Genomic DNA, 20,669 nt, shown 5'->3' with positions numbered 1-20,669 from the left:
GACCAGTACATTCCTACAAATGGTAGTTGGCAACAACTTAGCCTATCACAACGCTGACGGATACCGTCATATTTCACATTCTTGGCAGTAAATGGATTGAAGGAAACCCGCCAACTTATAGGTAATTGGCATTACGGTCATGGGCTCTATTGTCAATGAAAGCATTTTTCCGGTACTTAAATTAAGTGCGTTATTCATAAAAGAGTGTATTCACTTGATGAAACCTCAATGAATAAATTACATATAAATACTGGTGAATTGAAATTTAGTGCAATTGGTATATTCCTGATACAACGTAACAATTAAACACTACAACAAGTGTTTGCTACATATGCAAATGGATGGCTAGCCATAACACATAAATAGAAGGTTCATCTGACCAAAACATGGATGTTGTCTACAGCCAAAATTTTAAGTACCATTCAATAACACTAGTAGTTTTTTTCAGTAGAGCCATACATCTGCAAGCAATTCATAGCGAGTATATTTTCATTGAATATTTCGTAGTATCTGTTCTAGTTAAAATTGGTAAAGGTATATTATTTATCTGCGAATTAGATATGTGCATAATTAAAGTCACATAACCAGGTATTAGTTCATCCAAATTTCTTCATCCATGTATATATGAAATGTATCTATGATAGCAAACTCAATAATTATACAAACAACATTTCTTACTAAAACTTGTGAAATTCCTGACATTCTTAACATACAAATAGAAATAGCAAAAAGATTTTATGGCATATGACCTTAAATTTGCATATTTTGGAGGAAAAACATTCCTTCACTGTACACATTTGTCAAATGCTATTTGAAAAACGGATACAGTTTTTAAGATACCACAAGGATGTCAACATTTAACAATTTACATATAATCGACCATCTAATATCAGATCATGAAAAAAATGAGTTTACATGTCTATGATGTACGTGTCGCGTTTAAACATGCTCAGTCCAGAAATATAAAAATATATGTTTGTGTGGATGTACTGAAATATAACGCACATAGATGAATCAATTAGGCTCCCTCTTCAGGCATCATCTAAACCGGGACAAAAACTATAATTGAGCATATGAATATAAAATCAATAAAGTATGAAAGTTTCGTCCGACAGTTGTGAATATTGTACATGTAGAACCCTTTTTTCGCTGATTACAGATTTCTGATTATATGTAATTAGCAAAGTGAGCCATTTACTGATTTTTTTTTTATTTTCGGCAAATATTTTGTAAATATTGTGCGTATAAAACCCATTTTTGCAGATTACAGTTTAATTGTCATTATGTCGCTGTTATTCAATTATTATTTTGGGGAATATTTTTGTAGTCATTATTCGACGTGACATGAAGACAAAATGTCCTACCCAGGTTATAAAAACCGCGTACATTGCGACCGGCAAACACAATTCCATGATTATGCGCTGAACACAATTTGCTCTCTCTCTCTTTTTTTAAAGATTTTATATTTATTTGTATTATAATAGTCATAATAACGATACTTTTATTTGAGCTATAAATAATAATAGTTAAAATGTCGAGCTTTATGCCCGGGAACGTGAATATTTTTCGTCGGGCATTACTTGTACTAGGTTTAATATTTCAATTGCTTGTATGAATGTTGAAAAAGGTTGTCAGTCATTTCACATCGTTTCGTAGCAGCTCGCAACATATCGCCCCAAAGGGTTCACTGTGCATTACGGTGTCAATTATTTAATCGATTACTGGCTTTTAACAAACTTAAATAATTTCATTAGAGTGACGAAAGAGCGAGAATATTACATTACATTATGATTTTTGAAATAGATATGATCGAACGATGTGCAGCACAGTGTGTATTCACTACTCTTCGCTTAGTTTGCAATGTACCGTGTCCCGTCTTTCTCGAGATCCAGCATTACAGTGAAATCTGATGTAACAATTAACAAACAAAGGTCATAGACGTGGCGTGGCGTAAGATTTGACAAATATGAATGCAATTTTTCATATTTTTTGCTACACACATTTGATGATGGTCAATTTTGCTGAAGTAATGGTGTTTAAGCACCATGTTCTTTTCTGCACCGCACATTACGCATGATTTCTCAGTGAGCGGAAAATCCACTATTTATCACTTTTAAGTGTGACATGGGGGTGATGACTTGACCACGTCAAACGAAACAATTGAATCAGTGCTCCATATTATATAAAGATAAACTCGAGTTCTACCTCTAAGACATGTCAATTAATATTGCACGAAAGACTTTTATAATTACTCTGAGTGTCATAGCAAATATATCTTTTGAATTTCCATATGTCAATGACGTCATTTACAATCATTCTTCTGTGGAACAAGTTCCCTATTTGGTCATCGACGACACGCACTGCGCAGGAACATTAATACTATTTTTTATCGATTATTTAAGAGAAAGTGTTATTCACTTTTTTCAGTATAATTGTGTTGAATTATTTACAACATTTACAATACCCAAGCAAGTTTCCGAATGCTCCCTTAGCGTAGGCATGACCTTGAAATTAATGAATACTCACTGCAGTAGATTCGCCTGGTGAATACATGATATGGGTTTCATCAAACCAGAATGATCATGCCACGTGTAGTCCACAGAAAGACGAACATATGCGTGTATGGACTCGGATTTTGCTTCGGATAAATAGTTCATTGTAAAACCTATTTGATAGACACTGGACGCAAATGGCCACCGAAATCTCGTTCAGGGCGAGATTACCACTATACTCGTTTGTTTGCCCCACAAATAGTATACCATTTCACCTTTCCCCGTCATCGAGTCTACTGTTTCAATGATGTATGGTATTTGTAAGAGTGGACGCTATGACGTGACGGAGAGAATGGGAGGCTAGTCTCGCGGATTTCTCGCTTTGAACAAGAACTCAGCGGTCATTTGCGTTCATCTGATAATAGGTGATGAAATAGCTGTAAACATTTTTTCAGGTTTTTGAGACTCTTGACACATATATATTCCATTCTTTAAATAAAAAGTTTAATATATTTATTGTTAATAAAGTTCACTGCTGGATTCATCATTATTGCATTCTTGATTAAGTGAGTCCTCAACTAAAATGTAAATTAGAACATTTCTGTTTAAAATATACAAACGATTTGTGTCTTGTAGTTTATTTTATATATTTTCTGCCAATCTTCATCTGCATATATTTCTATTTTTAAATTTGTATATTGTTTATTATATCGACTTCCTTCCAATATTCGTACACGCTGACAAATATTTAGTTGTTTTGTTATCATAAAGGTATAGTGATCTCTCATCATATGAATTGTCGACCAAATTAATTTTCTAATTGTTGACGTTCTCAATCAACACCTACCTTTTGATAAATGTGTTTTAAGGTTCGAAATAATTATCTTGAAATCACAGCGGTTTTTTGTTCGAATTTGATAAATTTACCCCTAACAACTATTCTGTAATGTGGCTCAAAGGGGAATTTCGGGGATTACTCGCTTCTGCAGTGTAGGGATACCATATGACCTTATAACGGAACACTGAAGTCATTCACACACCCATGTAGTAAGACACAGTCAGTTTCTGGAGTTGAGCTTCGATGTTCTTTAATATTAAGACACGTGAGACACCCCTTGCTAGGTTATCGCAACAATCCGTCAAGACCTGCACCTGGTATGACGTCCCAACGTCCACCCCGATTCCATTTCCACCCTCCCCATTTAAGTGTTGGCGAGAAGTCAGTTCACACCTGCTGGCACGTGAATTCACACTACGTGGACAAATTGTGATGCAGGAACAAAGAAATTTGAGTCGGCGTGGGTTCCCACGCCTGCTTCCGTTTTCGCAGTTTGGTCTTAAGATGCCAGCATGATGCAAACTTGACAATTCCATGATGTCGATGGATATGTGTTCAAGTTCCTTTACGTGATATACAAATAACACAAAAGTCAACTCTGTTACAGACTTCTTTGTTTGAAATTGTTTTCTTTAAACAAAATTTCAGCCAACATGTAGACTGGGTGGTTTAAAGTAGTTTACGTGTTTGTCTTGCACCAGGGTGGTCCCAAGCCCACTCCACATTCACCAGTATACAATAAAATACATTTTCCCTAGTCCATCAAACAAGCGGTATTACATTTATGAAAAAATGACGATTAGTTTATTGCCACTGTCGTACTGTGTCTCATTCAGGGCAAGCTGCTAAGTTTCTTCAGTCTGCGTCCCATTGTAAAATAACAAACAGAAACAGTAACTATATACGCGAGGGACAGCAACTGAAAACGAATCTACGTTACACGTTACATCCAATTAACCTCGTCAAAAAGTAGTAGAATTTTTCATGCGATTTTGACAAATTTCTTGCATGTATCTCTCATGAGAGCGTGGGCATCTAGATCTGTAATCTGGATATTTGTCAGTTGATCTGAGTAATACAAAAAATACAAATAAACTAAATATATAGATAAATGGCTATCTATACGTGCAGTATACGTATAGCGTGGAAATAGTTTATGAGGACAATGCACTCGTGATTCATGGGTCATAAAGGGATAATACATACACGCATCATTTTATAGAATATATGATAATCTTTTTCTGATATATAGCTACGTATAATATGTTCATTTTGAAGTTATTGTGATGTTTTTTGAAATGAAGTTGATCAATTCCGTATTGGTGAGTGTGTACCACGTCCAAATGGGCATCAATCAATCAACACACATACAGAACTGTGCGATAGTTGAACGAGGAGTCATTTCTTTGACCCGTTCAGAAAGGTGACCATGCCGGATTTTATTGCTAGTTCACGTCTCCGAACTTAATTACACTCATTGGAAACAAAATTGAATAGACATATTGCGCAAACTTTCTGTCCTGTTTTATACAACTTATACACGCTTTACTTATTCCAAAATGTACGAACATCACAGGGTATATAGTGATGATATATTTGTGCATGTTTTTTAGACTAAAATTATCTCAATAAATACTATAATCTATATACTCTAATTGAGGTATGATTACACAACATACCAGAGTTTGCCCTTCTGACGTCAATGCATCTACCCATCGACGTGCGTTATCTTTACATCACAGAAACGCGAATCGCTAAAGGGCGCGACTTGTAGGAATGTGTTTATCACTGCACGAAACTACGTTTACACTCATCTCATAAACCCGATGTTTCATATAGAACAACACAGATGTTGTGATGTAATATTTTTATATTTTCCGTTTACAGGACGAAAGAAATCAAAGAATAACTTTGAATGTCTGGTTACGTCAGGTGAGTGACATATTCACGACAGCTGTATTGCTAAATGGAACATTTGACCTGATTATTCCACACATTTCATGTTCCTTGTTGTCACTTTTATTTTAATTCACCACTCCCGTATCTCACTGTATTGTGCAGTTATGCACAAATAAGATATCAAAACCTAGATATGCGGATCAGTGATGTGTCTCACTAGACATAGAATTTCACTAATACGTAGCTTATTATTCCATGACGCGAATTGCATACAGAAAAGACAGAATGTAAGATGCTTGAGATAATTCCATGAGGTTTATGGACAAGCGAATACGCGTTTATGTGTGATGGCAATGACATTGGTTTGCCGATCCGCGTAAGGAATGGGGCTTCATCATACCTACTGAACCAACGAGTTGTCACATGTAGCACTGATATCAGTCAACGTTGGTATTACAGTAATATAGCTTATGAACGTTTCAACTACGCTTTTATTTGAAAATCACGTTATGTTCCAATTTCTTCATCTACTGTGATGTACGCACGTATGTGTGCGTTCACATCCAGATGAGTCTGTCCCGAGTTGTACATACTAAACATGAATTTCTATATACAATTTTGACTCATCAACAACAGTGTTCACGAACATCAAAAGAGATTTATTTCATCGTGAAGAACAAACGTACGCTTTGTTCTAGTTCTCTGTTAAAGCGTATATTCGCGAATAATCGAACCACATGGTGAGAATGTGCACACCCTTACAAGTGGTAAAAAAAAATTGAGAAATACTGCCACGATTCCGTGCATAAATTACGTTCTTCTGTGTGTACATACGTCATAATAGGTGTCTTTGATGACATTAATCAATTAATCAAGCTTATTTCGGTATGCAATGCAGAATGCCTGGCAGACCTGAATCCACTATCGATTTTCACGAATATTCGGGTGTCATTTATTCCATCTCCTTCACCATAATGACACTGATTATGCACCACTATCAACTCCAGACATAAGTAAATTGACACTGCTCAGTCCTTCATAAACCAGATTTAGTAACATCCACGCAACAGACATAACAATGTATACTACCACTGATCATGCAACGCTAACACCCATTTAGGACAACCAGACTTAGCTACAATCATCAACTGTAAGCAACCAAGTACACAGTCACCGCTTAATTATATACAGCCATTAACCATCCACAACCAATTGTGGTAGTACGACTTATGTACCTCCATGAACCATATACAGCCAGGTATATTGACACTGTGGAGGTAACACCATAAACCATCCAGGGAGAATAATACAACCGTGACTGTCATAAACACCCACCAGTATATGCCCTAGTGATTGTCAGATGAATAACAAAAACGATGTCCGTATATTACTTCAATGGCAATATTGTGTTTCATTTATGTTTATTTTATTGACATTACTATTGTCCACTTGACGTAAGTTATAATCCTATTACGCTTAATGTATTATTTAACATGCTGCGCGTGAGAAAACATAGTGACGTCAATGTATTAGAAAAGGCGAGTTGTACAAATGAATGCTTTAATTGTTAGTGCGATATTTCAAAGTTGTAACCAGTTTATTTCAATAACAGGCAATGCTGTAAATTATGCATACCGTCCTACTATCAAATTATTATAATGCCACAGGGTACACAGAAGAATACACTAAAAGCGGCTTATACTCGAGAAGTCTTTTTGAAATCTGTATAGCTTCGGGATACGGATAGACTCTCGTTACAGTGTGACGGTCACGTGACTTATAAATCCGTCCAATTAAACATATTGTATATGTGATTGAGTGTAGTTGTATATATTCCTGCTGACGATGATTGGTGTTCAGACATATAATCTTTGTGAAATAATGTACGACGGTGTTCAACATCGATCTAATCAGTGATTTAACGACAGTACGAAATCGTACACATTATATATGAATATAACGTTCCTATAACAATAACCAATTTCATCTAACTTGTTCTTTAGGCCAATTTATTAATTTCACAATCAGTGTTTGAATTATATATTGATTCTGAGATATGAAGTATAAAGCTCGTCATCACATGAAACAGGAAACTAACTATCCAGCAAAACGCACGTGTCATCAACATCAACTCTCACTGCTTACGTCAATGAGCATTCCATAAGTTGCAAAAAAATAATAGACTGTCGTGACAATGATGACGTCATACCGTAATTAAAATAAGAGTGGGAATTGTGCTGGTGGGTTATTATTTTCAACCATAAGATTGTTACTTAGTCTTTATTACATGTCCACACGCCTGTAATGAATTGTTTGTTTTGATTTCAGAAATGGAATGATGAGTTTTTGGTATGGAATAAATCAGACTACGAGGAAGTCGATACAATCCAAATTCCTGCAACCTCAATATGGCGCCCAGACATCGTGCTTTATAACAAGTTAGTTGATCTATTATATTTGGGCAGAACAAATTATATTCGCCATACTCTTATTATTTTCGTTAGAATCGGTCACGTGATGTGAACAGTAGAACAGTATGACCCACGGCAGGCACTGTCATGAGAACCGGTACATATACTCATCAGTGAGAGGCCGACAGAGAGAAAGTGAGTCTCTCAACGCGCTTGACAAAACTTGATTTCAATAGAAGGCGCCCCCTGGAGACTTGACGCAGCTCAGTGAAATGCACTCACATATGAATATGTGTACAAATAGTGAAATGAGCTCATATAGGAATGCGTGTATGAATAGTGAAATGAGCTCACATAGGAATGCGTGTATGAATAGTGAAATGAGCTCACATAGGAATGCGTATATGAATAGTGAAATGAGCTCACATAGGAATGCGTGTATGAATAGTGAAATGAGCTCACATAGGAATGCGTGTATGAATAGTGAAATGAGCTCACATAGGAATGCCTGTATGAATAGTGAAATAAGCTCACATAGGAATGCGTGTATGAATAGTGAAATGAGCTCACATAGGAATGCCTGTATGAATAATGAAATAAGCTCACATAAGAATGCGTGTATGAATAGTGAAATGAGCTCACATAGGAATGCGTGTATGAATAGTGAAATCAGCTCACATAGGAATGCCTGTATGAATAGTGAAATGAGCTAACATAGGAATGCCTGTATGAATAGTGAAAAGAGCTCACATAGGAATGCGTATATGAATAGTGAAATGAGCTCACATAGGAATGCCTGTATGAATAGTGAAATGAGCTCACATAGGAATGCGTATATGAATAGTGAAATGAGCTCACATAGGAATGTCTGTATGAATAGTGAAATGAGCTCACATAGGAATGCGTATATGAATAGTGAAATGAGCTCACATAGGAATGCGTATATGAATAGTGAAATGAGCTCACATAGGAATGCGTATATGAATAGTGAAATGAGCTCACATAGGAGTGCGTGTATGAATAGTGAAATGAGCTCACATAGGAATGCCTGTATGAATAGTGAAATGAGCTCACATGGGAATGCCTGTATGAATAGTGAAATGAGCTCACATAGGAATGCCTGTATGAATAGTGAAATGAGCTCACATAATAATGCCTGTATGAATAGTGAAATGAGCTCACATAGGAATGCGTGTATGAATAGTGAAATGAGTTCACATAGGAATGCGTATATGAATAGTGAAATGAGCTCACATAGGAATGCCTGTATGAATAGTGAAATGAGCTCACATAGGAATGCGTATATGAATAATGAAATGAGCTCACATAGGAATGCCTGTATGAATAGTGAAATGACCTCACATAGGAATGCGTGTATGAATAGTGAAATGAGCTCACATAAGGATGCGTATATGAATAGTGAAATGAGCTCACATAGGAATGCGTGTATGAATAGTGAAATGAGCTCACATAGGAATGCGTGTATGAATAGTGAAATGAGCTCACATAGGAATGCGTGTATGAATAGTGAAATGAGTTCACATAGGAATGCGTATATGAATAGTGAAATGATCTCACATAGGAATGCCTGTATGAATAGTGAAATGAGCTCACATAGGAATGCGTATATGAATAGTGAAATGAGCTCACATAGGAATGCCTGTATGAATAGTGAAATGAGCTCACATAGGAATGCGTATATGAATAGTGAAATGAGCTCACATAGGAATGCGTATATGAATAGTGAAATAAGCTCACATAAGAATGCGTGTATGAATAGTGAAATGAGCTCACATAGGAATGCGTGTATGAATAGTGAAATGAGCTCACATAGGAATGCCTGTATGAATAGTGAAATGAGCTCACATAGGAATGCGTGTATGAATAGTGAAATGAGCTCACATAAGAATGCGTGTATGAATAGTGAAATGAGCTCACATAGGAATGCGTGTATGAATAGTGAAATGAGCTCACATAGGAATGCCTGTATGAATAGTGAAATGAGCTCACATAGGAATGCCTGTATGAATAGTGAAATAAGCTCACATAGGAATGCCTGTATGAATAGTGAAATGAGCTCACATAGGAATGCGTGTATGAAAAGCTCACTGGTAAAATGGTTTATGCTAATATACAAACGAAACGACCCGATATAACAATCTAACGTTCTCACATAGAAATGTAATCCTTTAATTTTGGCATGCAGTGGATACAACACCATATACCTCTCTCCTCGTTTTTAGCTGACGACGTGACAATTTTTGCCGACTATGTTAGAAATCTACTGAAACATATCAACGTTTAAAAGGGCAAATAAAGATGAATTTTAAAAAAAAATGTGAGATAAAAACTTTTCCTAAAATGACCACCGGGCTAGAAATAAACAAAATTGTGTTTTGGTAACTCCCAGATATGTATCTAATTATAAATATTCAAGTCTGTTCAAAACTAAACCAGTCATGCAAACAATGCTACAAGCAAACATGATAACTATTGTCAAACTATCTATCAGCTACTTTTCTGTTCATTTCAACCGTTTGAAATCTATCCGTCGTACTTTCTATTTGAGTTACGGACCTATTCAGATATTGGAGTCCCAATATTATGATGGGATTGAAAGTATTTCATACGGCGAACGATCGGGGCTGCGATGGGAGAAATGTGGTGGACTTCCCATTGTTACTCGCATTTTGAGCAGTGTATGCGTTTTCTTGATATATTCTCGATAGATTTGGGAGATTTACGCTGACATATGTGGGTAAAATCAGTGGAAAATTTACTATATTCATACGTCTGGATTTTTCAGGAAATTTAGTATTAAGAATTAGTTTTATCTATACATTCGAAAACAAGACGTAACAAGTCAATAAAACTAAAATTACGTACTCAATTAAGCTTTAAGAGTTTGCTTGACCCTGAAATACACTTACTTTTAGCATGTAGTCAGATGTTCGTCGTTTTCTTGCTTTTTACTCTTTTTTTACCATTTTTTAAAATTGGAAAGACGAGTACTAATAGAATTTGTCTCTCGGTATTGCAAGGTTAGTCAAAATAGAGACATAGTAGACGATTAGTATTTCATTTTAGTTTGTTCCATTTCTTCATACATTAAAACAATATATTAACCAAATGAAGTGCTTTCAAACCCTAACAGCTTTAAATCGTGTACACCTTATGACGCGGCAATAGCTGTAACTATCGATCTTTATTCTCCGTGTCATTAGTGTCCATTTGTAAAGGCCATCGCCGAAATGTTAAGCATAGTATATACGCTATATATATATAGAAGATGTATTTTAAATCGCTTGCAAGTAATCAAAGATGGCCGTGGGGTTGCGTGCATGTCTCAAGATGGCGCCATTCAATGAAATCAGGTTTTCTCAAACGAACCACGGGGATTACAGTAGAGGATGTCAACTTACCGAGCCCTGGGCAAAATGTCAGATGTGTCGGCAGCTTGAAAGGCTAAACCTCTCTCTGTCACCCCCTGGCGATTTCATGCGCCAATTCTCATGATAGCGTGCGCCGTGCGCCATAATTTACTACAGTTCGCATCACATGACCGATCTCAACGAAATCTCGACTCTTACTTTTCATATCGCATATCATGTGACATCAGCCTTGTGCCTTGTGTAAGATGACTTTGTTCATGCCAATGTTTCTCTATATCATTGTAATAATAATTTATCTAGTTTTTAGTGTATGTTTGCTAGCTATCATTCTGTATATTGACTAAAAGCTCTGTCGTGCAATAAACTGAATTTGTTACTCCCTGATCGTAAAATGGCTGGGTTTTTGTAACCTGCGCTCACTCCAAAACAACTGTACTGCTGCATGGACGGCAGCGTTGACTCCATATTCGCAGTCTGGCGTGCATGGTGCAATCATTATTTGATCTAACCACACGTACAATACACGCTTATTAATTAACAGCTCGTGGTGATGTCATGTCATAAGCAATTTCTTTCTGGGAACAACCACAGAGGGCGGACACAGCGATAAATTTGATAGATCAAAAATGTTTTGGCTGCTGACTCTCAAAACAATGCAATAAAATTATGTTTACGAATAAATCGTTTAATTAATGTTGCTGGTCACATTTTTACTTGTTTTGGGTGATTTTTCTCGTGGAATCGTTAAAAGAAATATCTTTTAATTAAGGTCGTAAAAAACGCATTTTCAATTATCTCCCAGATCAGGAGATGGCACCGTCTGCGAGTCTCGGTCACCGTAATTGTCATAGGTTTAAGACACCATCGATATTGGTGACGCTATTCTGACAGTCATTCTAGGATATTGGATCATTTGTCTTGTCAATTAAACTGTCTGACACAACGCATTAATATCGACAAGACAATACTGCCTGTCATTTAACTATTATAGCTCCCTGTCGGAAATCGCCATTACATTATTCATTATTCGTCGTTAGTTGCCTGAGAAATTAAAAAAACGAATGAATGAACGAATGAATATATGGATAAAATATATTGCAATTTGCAGTAATATTTGAACCCTTACTCAGAGCATATCTTGCAATTAATACATGATTGAACCTTCAGTTGGGTGCATATGCCATTATGTGACGTAATTGGATGCTTACGTCTCGTTGTGACCCCGTTGGATGCCTACGCTGATTGGTTAGCTCATTCTAACTTACTGAAGACAGTGAGATCATTGCCCTAGCATCACGAAACGATGTAAGAACGCAGTTTGTTGTCGTTTTCTGTCAATAATTTAACCACGTTTCTCAAATATTGTCCAGGGAACATTAATAACTTTATTGCATCCTTGGAAATACAATGTAGTTATCAGCAATACAGATTAGTTGTGATAACTACTGCTATAAAATGAAGGACAGCAAGTAAACAAGTGTTAAATTTCAGATGGCACTGTCCTTTGGTGAATAAAATGAGTTATGAATATAGTTACTTATCTTTTTATTATGACATCATCTTTTTAAGTCATAAGGAAATTAAATCTATAATGGAAATGTAATGTCTTGTTGGTGTATTAATTTATATTGAGGATATATGAATCTGATCAGTATTTATAATGTTATTATCTTCAACAAATTGACTAATTATAGCATTAATTATGTTACAGAAAGTTTTACCTACGCAACTAGAAACAGATATTTTTCTATAATTTTCTGGGTGGGTTTTGTCTCTTTTCTCGAAGATGTGAAAAATAATACCAATATTGTATTCTTGCTGAATACTAGGATTATAATCTAAGTCGGACTATATATATTAAATAATGTATGCAGTGGATGCGAATATGAAAATTATTTAAATTGTAATTGTTAAAATACGCTTTTACTCCCATAGTTAAAACGTTACAACTTATTTCTATTTGAAAAACGGTATTATTAATGTCATTAGTGATATTATTAATTGTACATAGAATTCTTTCTATTTCTTCGGGTAATTAGATTATACTGATCGTGTCTCAAACATTTCAATTCATTGATTAATTTTCAAAATATCTTTTATGTCAGTTAATTTATTAACAACTTTATTTTGTTCTTTTTCTTTGTTTTGTTCTAATTAAATTGTTTATTTTTTGGCAAAGAACACTTCCTTACATTAACATCAGCTATATAGTTGCTAATTACGCGTGTAGTATTACGCAGATCTGTTTTAAGAATGTAATATTCATTGTCAAACCATTTTCTTTTTGGTTTATATTTAACAATTTCCATTAGCCTTTTGTTTATATTTAAAAGTCTTGCTTTCCTATTCATGTTATAAATGAATTGAACTCAGATGCCAGGTTATTCTGTTAATCGAAGACTGACAACCTATCCAAAACCCAACTCTTTGGTAAAATATTTAAAAGACCTGAGTTGTTTATCGGTAAATCATATACTGCAACATTTTGATCTAATCGCAGAAAGCTGACAGTGGTCTGATGTACATTTATAAAAGCATGTACTTTAAAATAATCAATGCTGTCAAATAGATTCCATTTTAATAAGACTATGTAGTAACAGTCGCCACGTCCCCGCCATCTGTACTAGTCTGTTCTTCAATAGTCCCATGGTGTAACGTTGCAAAAGCACCTTATCGATCAATACATGTGGATTGTACGAAAACTAAAATGCCATCGCGAGATAACTTCAAATACCAATACTGATTATTCCCTTCATCGATATCTCATTTGTCGGGTAATCCCAATCTGATTAAAATCTGATGTAGTGTACGGGCTTTAATTATTTTAGCTAAAAACTTATTTTAATTTTATTTTTTATTACTTTTGTTATTAATGCCCTTTTATTTTATTATTTTACTTTGATTTTAATTTTTTTTAAATTCCGCCCTACCTACATCTGATCCGACGCCTATGTAAGTCCCGTTCAAATCTCGCGTAAGTAACAGCCAATCACAGCCCCCCTTTTATACAGGCTGTCGGTTGCTTACTTTTCAGTGTATACGGACAATCTTTCTGTACATTATATTTTGCCCACTTGAATAAACCATTAATAGAAAATTGCTAGTATATTTTTATTTTCAAAAGAAATTCCACAGCATTTTACAATTTTTGTCATTACATTGAATATTTTTTTCACTTCCAACAAATGTGTACACTTCCAGATACATCTTTGCCAGCCAAGGTTCGTTCATTCAGTCATCGCTTCAATTTTACATCACTGAGCATAATTATCTAGAATGGAAGCAAAGAAATAAGTAAATCGTAATGATTAGAACACTGTAAACAGCTATAGAAAACAATGCAAACTGATATTAAATTGTATAACGGTCACCAGCCCACGGCATCGACGCAGAAAATTGGAGCAAAATAATATTTCCTGATCAATTTCGATGTGTTCCAAATAAAAAAATATTTTATTCCAGTCAAAATCAGCTCAATTACTTTAATAAAGAGTTATTATATAATGTACAAAATGTTGATACAATTTGGTGAATATTTACAGCGACGGCTTCAATACCGTAGACGATTTTGGCCCGATCGTCAACAAAACATCACCCGTCTCCAGGGCAGGCGACTGGAAAAAAGACACTGGTGTTCGGTCGAACCGGTGGAAACAAAATCGTCACTCCCAGAATAACTATGCAAAATAACGATCTAAAGTCGAACCATTCGAGCCACAATATTAACATAAAAATGACTTTCGTTGCATTTGACAATGATAAACTTACCAAAAAGCCGTGTCATTCTCGGTCGCTAACGTCGGTATAATCCGCCATTTTATTTGAGTTAGTTTGCAACCTGACTCTGCCCGGTGACGTCATCATGTGCGCTATAGAAGGAGGTCTGTGATTCGTTGACTAAAATCGTCGATAGTGGGTCTCGTTGAAATCTCGTTACATAGGCATCGGATCAGATGTAGGTAGGGCGGAATTAAAAAAAATCACAAAATCAAAATCAAAGTAAAATAATAAAATAAAAGGGCATTATTAACAAAAGTAATAAAAAATAAAATTAAAATAAGTTTATAGCCAAAATAATTAAAGCCCGTACACTACATCAGATTTTAATCAGATTGGGGTAATCCGAAAACGTCACAAGTTGCGTGTTCGGATGTTTTTTCTTTGTTCAAATTTACTATGTAAACTAAATATATACAACATTCTGATTGTGCAGCTCTGGAACGTCGACATCAGCTAGCATGAAACTAATTTAAGTCGTATCTCATTACTCTTATTGTTTTTAATAAAGTGATGTTTTACAAATGTGTGTTTCAATTGCCATTAATTAATTAGTTTATTAAATTGTTCAAACCTGCTCTAATTATTTGTTTTCTTGCCCACAGCGTCGATGAAGAGTTTGCTCACATCAAAATGGACACTTTGTCAATTATCACGTCAGATGGTAACGTATTCTGGATGGCGCCAGCAATATTAAAAAGTTCTTGCAAAGTCGAAGTTTTGCACTTTCCGTTTGATAGACAGAACTGCAGTCTCAAATTTGGTTCTTGGGCGTACAATGGCGTGGAACTGAACTTATCTAGCCTGAACGATCTGACTCAAGCGGATGTCTCTGATTATATTAACAATGGTGAATGGGATTTAGTCAATGCGCCCATTAAGCGTAATGAAAGATATTACGGATGTTGTGTCGAGGCGTTCCCTGATCTCACGTTTACCATCATCCTCCAACGCCGACCTCTCTTCTACGTGTTCAATCTGCTGCTACCAAATTGCCTCATTGCTTGTCTTACTCTAATGGGATTTTATCTGCCCCCTGACTCCGGTGAGAAGGTTACCATGGTTATTACTAATTTGTTGGCTTTGATAGTGTTTCATCAACTGCTATCGGAATCTCTGCCACCAACATCTGACAGGGTACCGTTAGTCGGTAAGTTTGTTTTCAATTTGCACTGGCACGAGTGTTGTGGTGGGACAAGCACTTTGCTTACATTCACTAGATTTATTGTAGTGGGGCTTACTGGAATATGGGACGTATTGCCAGGGGCGTTTGAAAGAACACGTACGCTTAGAATAACTAAGTATTCTATAAATCACAATAACTTGCACAAAACTCAAACGGGACAATAATCATATTTTTTTTATTAGCATAAGCATTCCGAGTGAGATTATGTATCGTATAATCTTTTTTTACAGTTATTGACATTTTAATTAAACGTTTAAAAACACAACCAACCACCCCACTACACATGTAACTGACACATTATCAAATGGCGTACATTGTGTAAAATTAGCATATTGACATGACTTATTGTGTTACACGTGTTAATAACAGAACTGATTAAACCATAACCATATTTATATGTTATTTTAACCTTTACAACATTCAATCTATACTCCGAATAACACAGATGCCAACGGCAATGACGTCACTTTACCGCCAAACAACCGAAATGCATTGCGTTATATTTATTTGCGTATATTTCACTACTACTAAAACACAAAACCGATATGAGAAATATATTTTTTATTAAAATGAAATATACAATTGCGCTGAATCGTTTAGTTATTTTATTAAAATGATGTACCAATTATACAAAAAACGTAATACTAGTAATTTTACATATTAGTAAACACAAATATTTTTTTCTCTGAACATTTGCCTATTAGTATTACACTCCAATAACAGTGTATACTTAACGATATGTGACGTAATAGATATTGACACCAGTGGGTTAATGACATATGGATTGCATTAGTGCATTTTCCTTCCATTAAATTATATTGCTTTCTAAATATAGAAAATTCCCAAAGCTTCCCAATCCGAAATGTATATTGCAAAAGCATTTTGAAATAGATTTATTAATCTCAAAACATTTATATGCTGTCCGTCTAGTCTTATTTTACTTTAGATAACTGTGACTGCAGAATATATCGCCCTTAACGTTGATGCAGTTCTGGACTTTCGTTTATTTCACACAATTCCCACACAATAAAGCCCGCCCTCATCTCAATATTTTTTTGCTATTATTCCACAGCTCTGTATTTCACCGCAATGATAGTAATGGTGTCTCTTTCCTGTGTTATGACTATTTGGGTGCTGAACTTGCACTACCACGATGGTCACACTCACAGAGTGCCAAACTGGGTAAGGAAGGTGGTGTTCGGTGTGTTGGCACGAATCATGCGCATCAAAAGAGCAGACAGCGGTTCGGATATGAGTGTTGAAGCTATGAACAGTCTCTCGCGAGAACTCAACAGCGCCGCCAATAATGAAGGAATGTTCAGCAACTCGCACACTGAGACGAATTCAAATCGCTACTGTTGTCTTGAAAATGGACGTCTAATCTTTAAAAGCGTAAGTTCCTTTTCCAAAACAGAAGAACGGGAGCGACTACTCGATAAACACTCCAATCCCAAAATGTTTGTCATGTCGGATAAAACTGAAAGAGACATCGGAGAGATTCTCCGTCACGTCAGACATTTTTCGCAGCGAGTGCTTGCGAAAGAAAAAAAGAACCACAATCTGAAAGAATGGAAAGAAATAGCGTATATAATGGACAGAATGTTACTTGTTATTTTCTTCATTTTGTTTCTCATGGTCACTTTAACTTTGATATTAAGTGCGATGCGTCCTGTTTAGATGAATCATGAACATACGGACAATAGATTTACTGAACACCGGAACAATCTACCTTTTATAACGATTTACGTCCACGAATCAAGATACTTATTTTATGTATTTATTTTTCCGTTTATATCCATTGGAGATTCAACAACGATCGCTCGGTCTTTCAAACAAAGAACAACCCCTTCATGGCAAATGTTTTACTGGCTGGTTCGTCGTCGTAATCCAGATGTTCGGAGATCAACAAAAACAACAATACAAAGAAACCGAATCTTCACTAGTGGTTTGTAGATCTAACTGGCTTTATCCACGTCTTCATTTCGCTTTCATCACGACGTACCGGCACACCTTAACTATATATACTATTCTATATTGGTATGATAGCTGTACATGGAAACGGATTCATCTGTATTTGATCTGTAACTGCAGTGTGTATCGTGTATCTATACCTGATGATGACACTGCCATTTCTATACCGCGGATGCAGGGAACATCTCTTCAAAGTGAATGAAGCGCCATCAAGATGATATCGAAATTAAATGTTTAGATGATTCTATTCTTATGCAGTACCATGTACAATTGTCGACGTTTGTGGGATTGTTAACTTACTTTGTACCACGGATGTCGTGAAGTTTTCATTGCGCGGGTATTAGCTGCGACGTAAGTTATGACAAAGAATATGCTCTAATGGCTTTATTTCAAAAGTATATTCGATTGGACGAAGACTCTCCAATTCGCACAAAACGTAGCAAACTTAGACAATTATTTAGTTTGACGGTGGCGCAGATTCTACTCACGCTCGCGGTTTATTATGTGACGCAATCATCACGTGATCGAAATTTATTTAATACTCATCTTACTGAGGTTGTTATATTACAGCTAGGAATATTTACATTGTCAACATGGGATGTTGACAGGAATGGCCATATACATTGTATACTCTTATACATAATCGTTGATTAGAGATTGAGGTGAAATTACACGACGATTGGTAGTCCGATAGTTTTTTAAAGTTTGGTCCACTGAACGCGCAAAATTAAACATGTTTCCTCCCCACCGACAACTGTCGGCCGACTTAACGTCGGGGACTTAACGTAGGCTGAAATTTGCAACCACGTGACACGACCTATTATAATCGGCCGACGCACTGTCTACAGTCGACTACAGTCGGCCGTATAATTTCACTCTCAGTCACTTACTATAATTATTTTTTTACCAACTATATTATGGTAATTGTATATTTATTCATTTAACATTATTTTTAGTATATGTCTTATACTTACCCCCACCTTGCTTATTTACGAACAATATATAAACATATTTTCTGTGACGGTGAAAATGTTCCTACATTCCCTGTCTGCATACGCTGTCAGGTATATGTATTAGAAACACACAAAGATGCAGTGGGGCTTTAACCGAATATATTTTTTGTCATAGTTTGGAGTAAAAGATTTGCATATAGAGTCCCCTCTTTGTTTCTACGCCATTAAAAATCTCACATTGCTCACGGGACTTTCCAAATAATCAATTAATTAAAAAAATTGCTATGAACGTTTTAGAAATACAATACGTAGAGCTGTTGACGTATATACAACATAAAACATTTTATTCGTTCGGCTGCCACCTTGAAACTAATGCCTAAACGCATCTCAATGTCAATACTAATTTCAATAAATATAGGTATGCAAATATATACATTTTACTTCCCATTGGTTGTTGACTTTTGATGTGAAACACAATGTTGCTAAAATGATTGGTAAGAAAAACATATAAATGGATATATTTAGATTTGACCTATATGTTCTAGCACAGAATCATATTGTTTACATAGTTCAACTTTACATTCTAGAAGTAACATTATTACATCTTCTTATACGCTTTGTAAAGTACCTATCTTTTCCGAGATCAAATGTACTGAAGATTGTCCACATAGTTTCACATTTCCTAAAGAAACTTTTTACTTATATACATACCAAAATAATATTTGTGCTATGGTGCACAGGTGCTAGGTGCCAAATAGTAATTTCCTATTGATTTCTTCTGATATTGTTTTCTTGACACATTTTGTATTATTACATTAAATTATTTAAACAGTGAGTTTAATTTAAATCACCTGTATTCAATATTGAGCGCGTTGTTGCATAAATTAGAATAACACATTGTATAGAAAACTCTGCTAATCTACTATTCTCCAATGTCAATATTAATTGAATTGGCAACCTAATTATTATTCACAATTAGTTGGTACATTTCTGACGTACACAACATAACAAAGGAATAGACAGACTGACGCACGCACGCACTAAATTCCGCGTGGATGTCGGGCTGATATTCGATCAAAATATCATTAGTTTTGCTCACAGTTGAGGTGCCAAATACAGTAAAGCCAGATGACACAAGAGTACGTTGTTTGTAACTTCCTGTGTTCCTAATACACGTGGAGGGATTATATTGTTTACAAGGAAAGACAAAGCCAGAATACCGTCGTCGTTATTAACATGTGTTAACAGTAGCATAGTTTCCATTGAAAGTTTCACTGTATATGTCATTGCGCGGTTTACAAAGGCGATACTATACGACTTTACATGCAAGTTTATATTGTAAAGTTATTCATAATGTCTGGTGAAATATGATAGAGAAATAGTCTTAAGGTGGTTGGCATATAGTAATTATTAAGGAGTGTCGCCATACTTTAGTTAAACAGGTAATGCGAATAACTTTCAGTATGTTTTATCATCTTGAAATATTCAATATTTTATTGAACGAGTAATGCATACATGTTTGCATACAAAACATTGTTTTTTTTTGGCTAACAAAATCATAAGCTTTGTTTCAATAGAGATACAAAATTCAAATAAAAATATCTCAACATGTTTGTACGTACTCAAAGTTATCTGTATTGACTCTCAATAGAATGCAGCTCGACTGTTCGTTACTTTTTTTTCAACGCACTTTGCAAGTTAATGATTAAACGATGTTCTTATAGTGCTAATAAAATGAAATAAAACACCA

At 35.4% G+C, this 20,669-nt stretch overlaps 1 protein-coding gene and 1 long non-coding RNA gene across 2 annotated transcripts in view; one reads left to right on the top strand and one right to left on the bottom strand.

Annotated features, from left to right (window-relative positions):
• Positions 1-20,669, top strand: part of LOC144354673 (neuronal acetylcholine receptor subunit alpha-10-like) — a 49,711-nt gene extending 29,042 nt beyond the window's left edge. Inside the window, exons 3-6 of the mRNA XM_078010340.2 lie at positions 5,218-5,262; positions 7,558-7,667; positions 15,415-15,959; positions 17,068-20,669. Coding sequence (XP_077866466.2) covers positions 5,218-5,262; positions 7,558-7,667; positions 15,415-15,959; positions 17,068-17,672 — 1,305 coding nt within the window. The 3' untranslated portion in view covers positions 17,673-20,669. The remainder of the gene's footprint in view (positions 1-5,217; positions 5,263-7,557; positions 7,668-15,414; positions 15,960-17,067) is intronic.
• Positions 14,130-15,025, bottom strand: LOC146730892 (uncharacterized). Its single transcript, XR_014927492.1, has 2 exons — positions 14,801-15,025; positions 14,130-14,303 (listed from the first exon to the last, which is right to left on the bottom strand). It is a non-coding gene; the product is annotated as an uncharacterized LOC146730892 (long non-coding RNA).

The sequence above is a fragment of the Saccoglossus kowalevskii genome, chromosome 19, assembly GCF_978046115.1.
Source record: "Saccoglossus kowalevskii chromosome 19, keSacKowa6.1, whole genome shotgun sequence".
NCBI classification, from domain to species: Eukaryota; Metazoa; Hemichordata; class Enteropneusta; family Harrimaniidae; genus Saccoglossus; species Saccoglossus kowalevskii.
The sequence above is the reverse complement of the archived record's forward strand: the minus strand, read 5'-3'. Positions and strand labels throughout refer to the sequence as shown.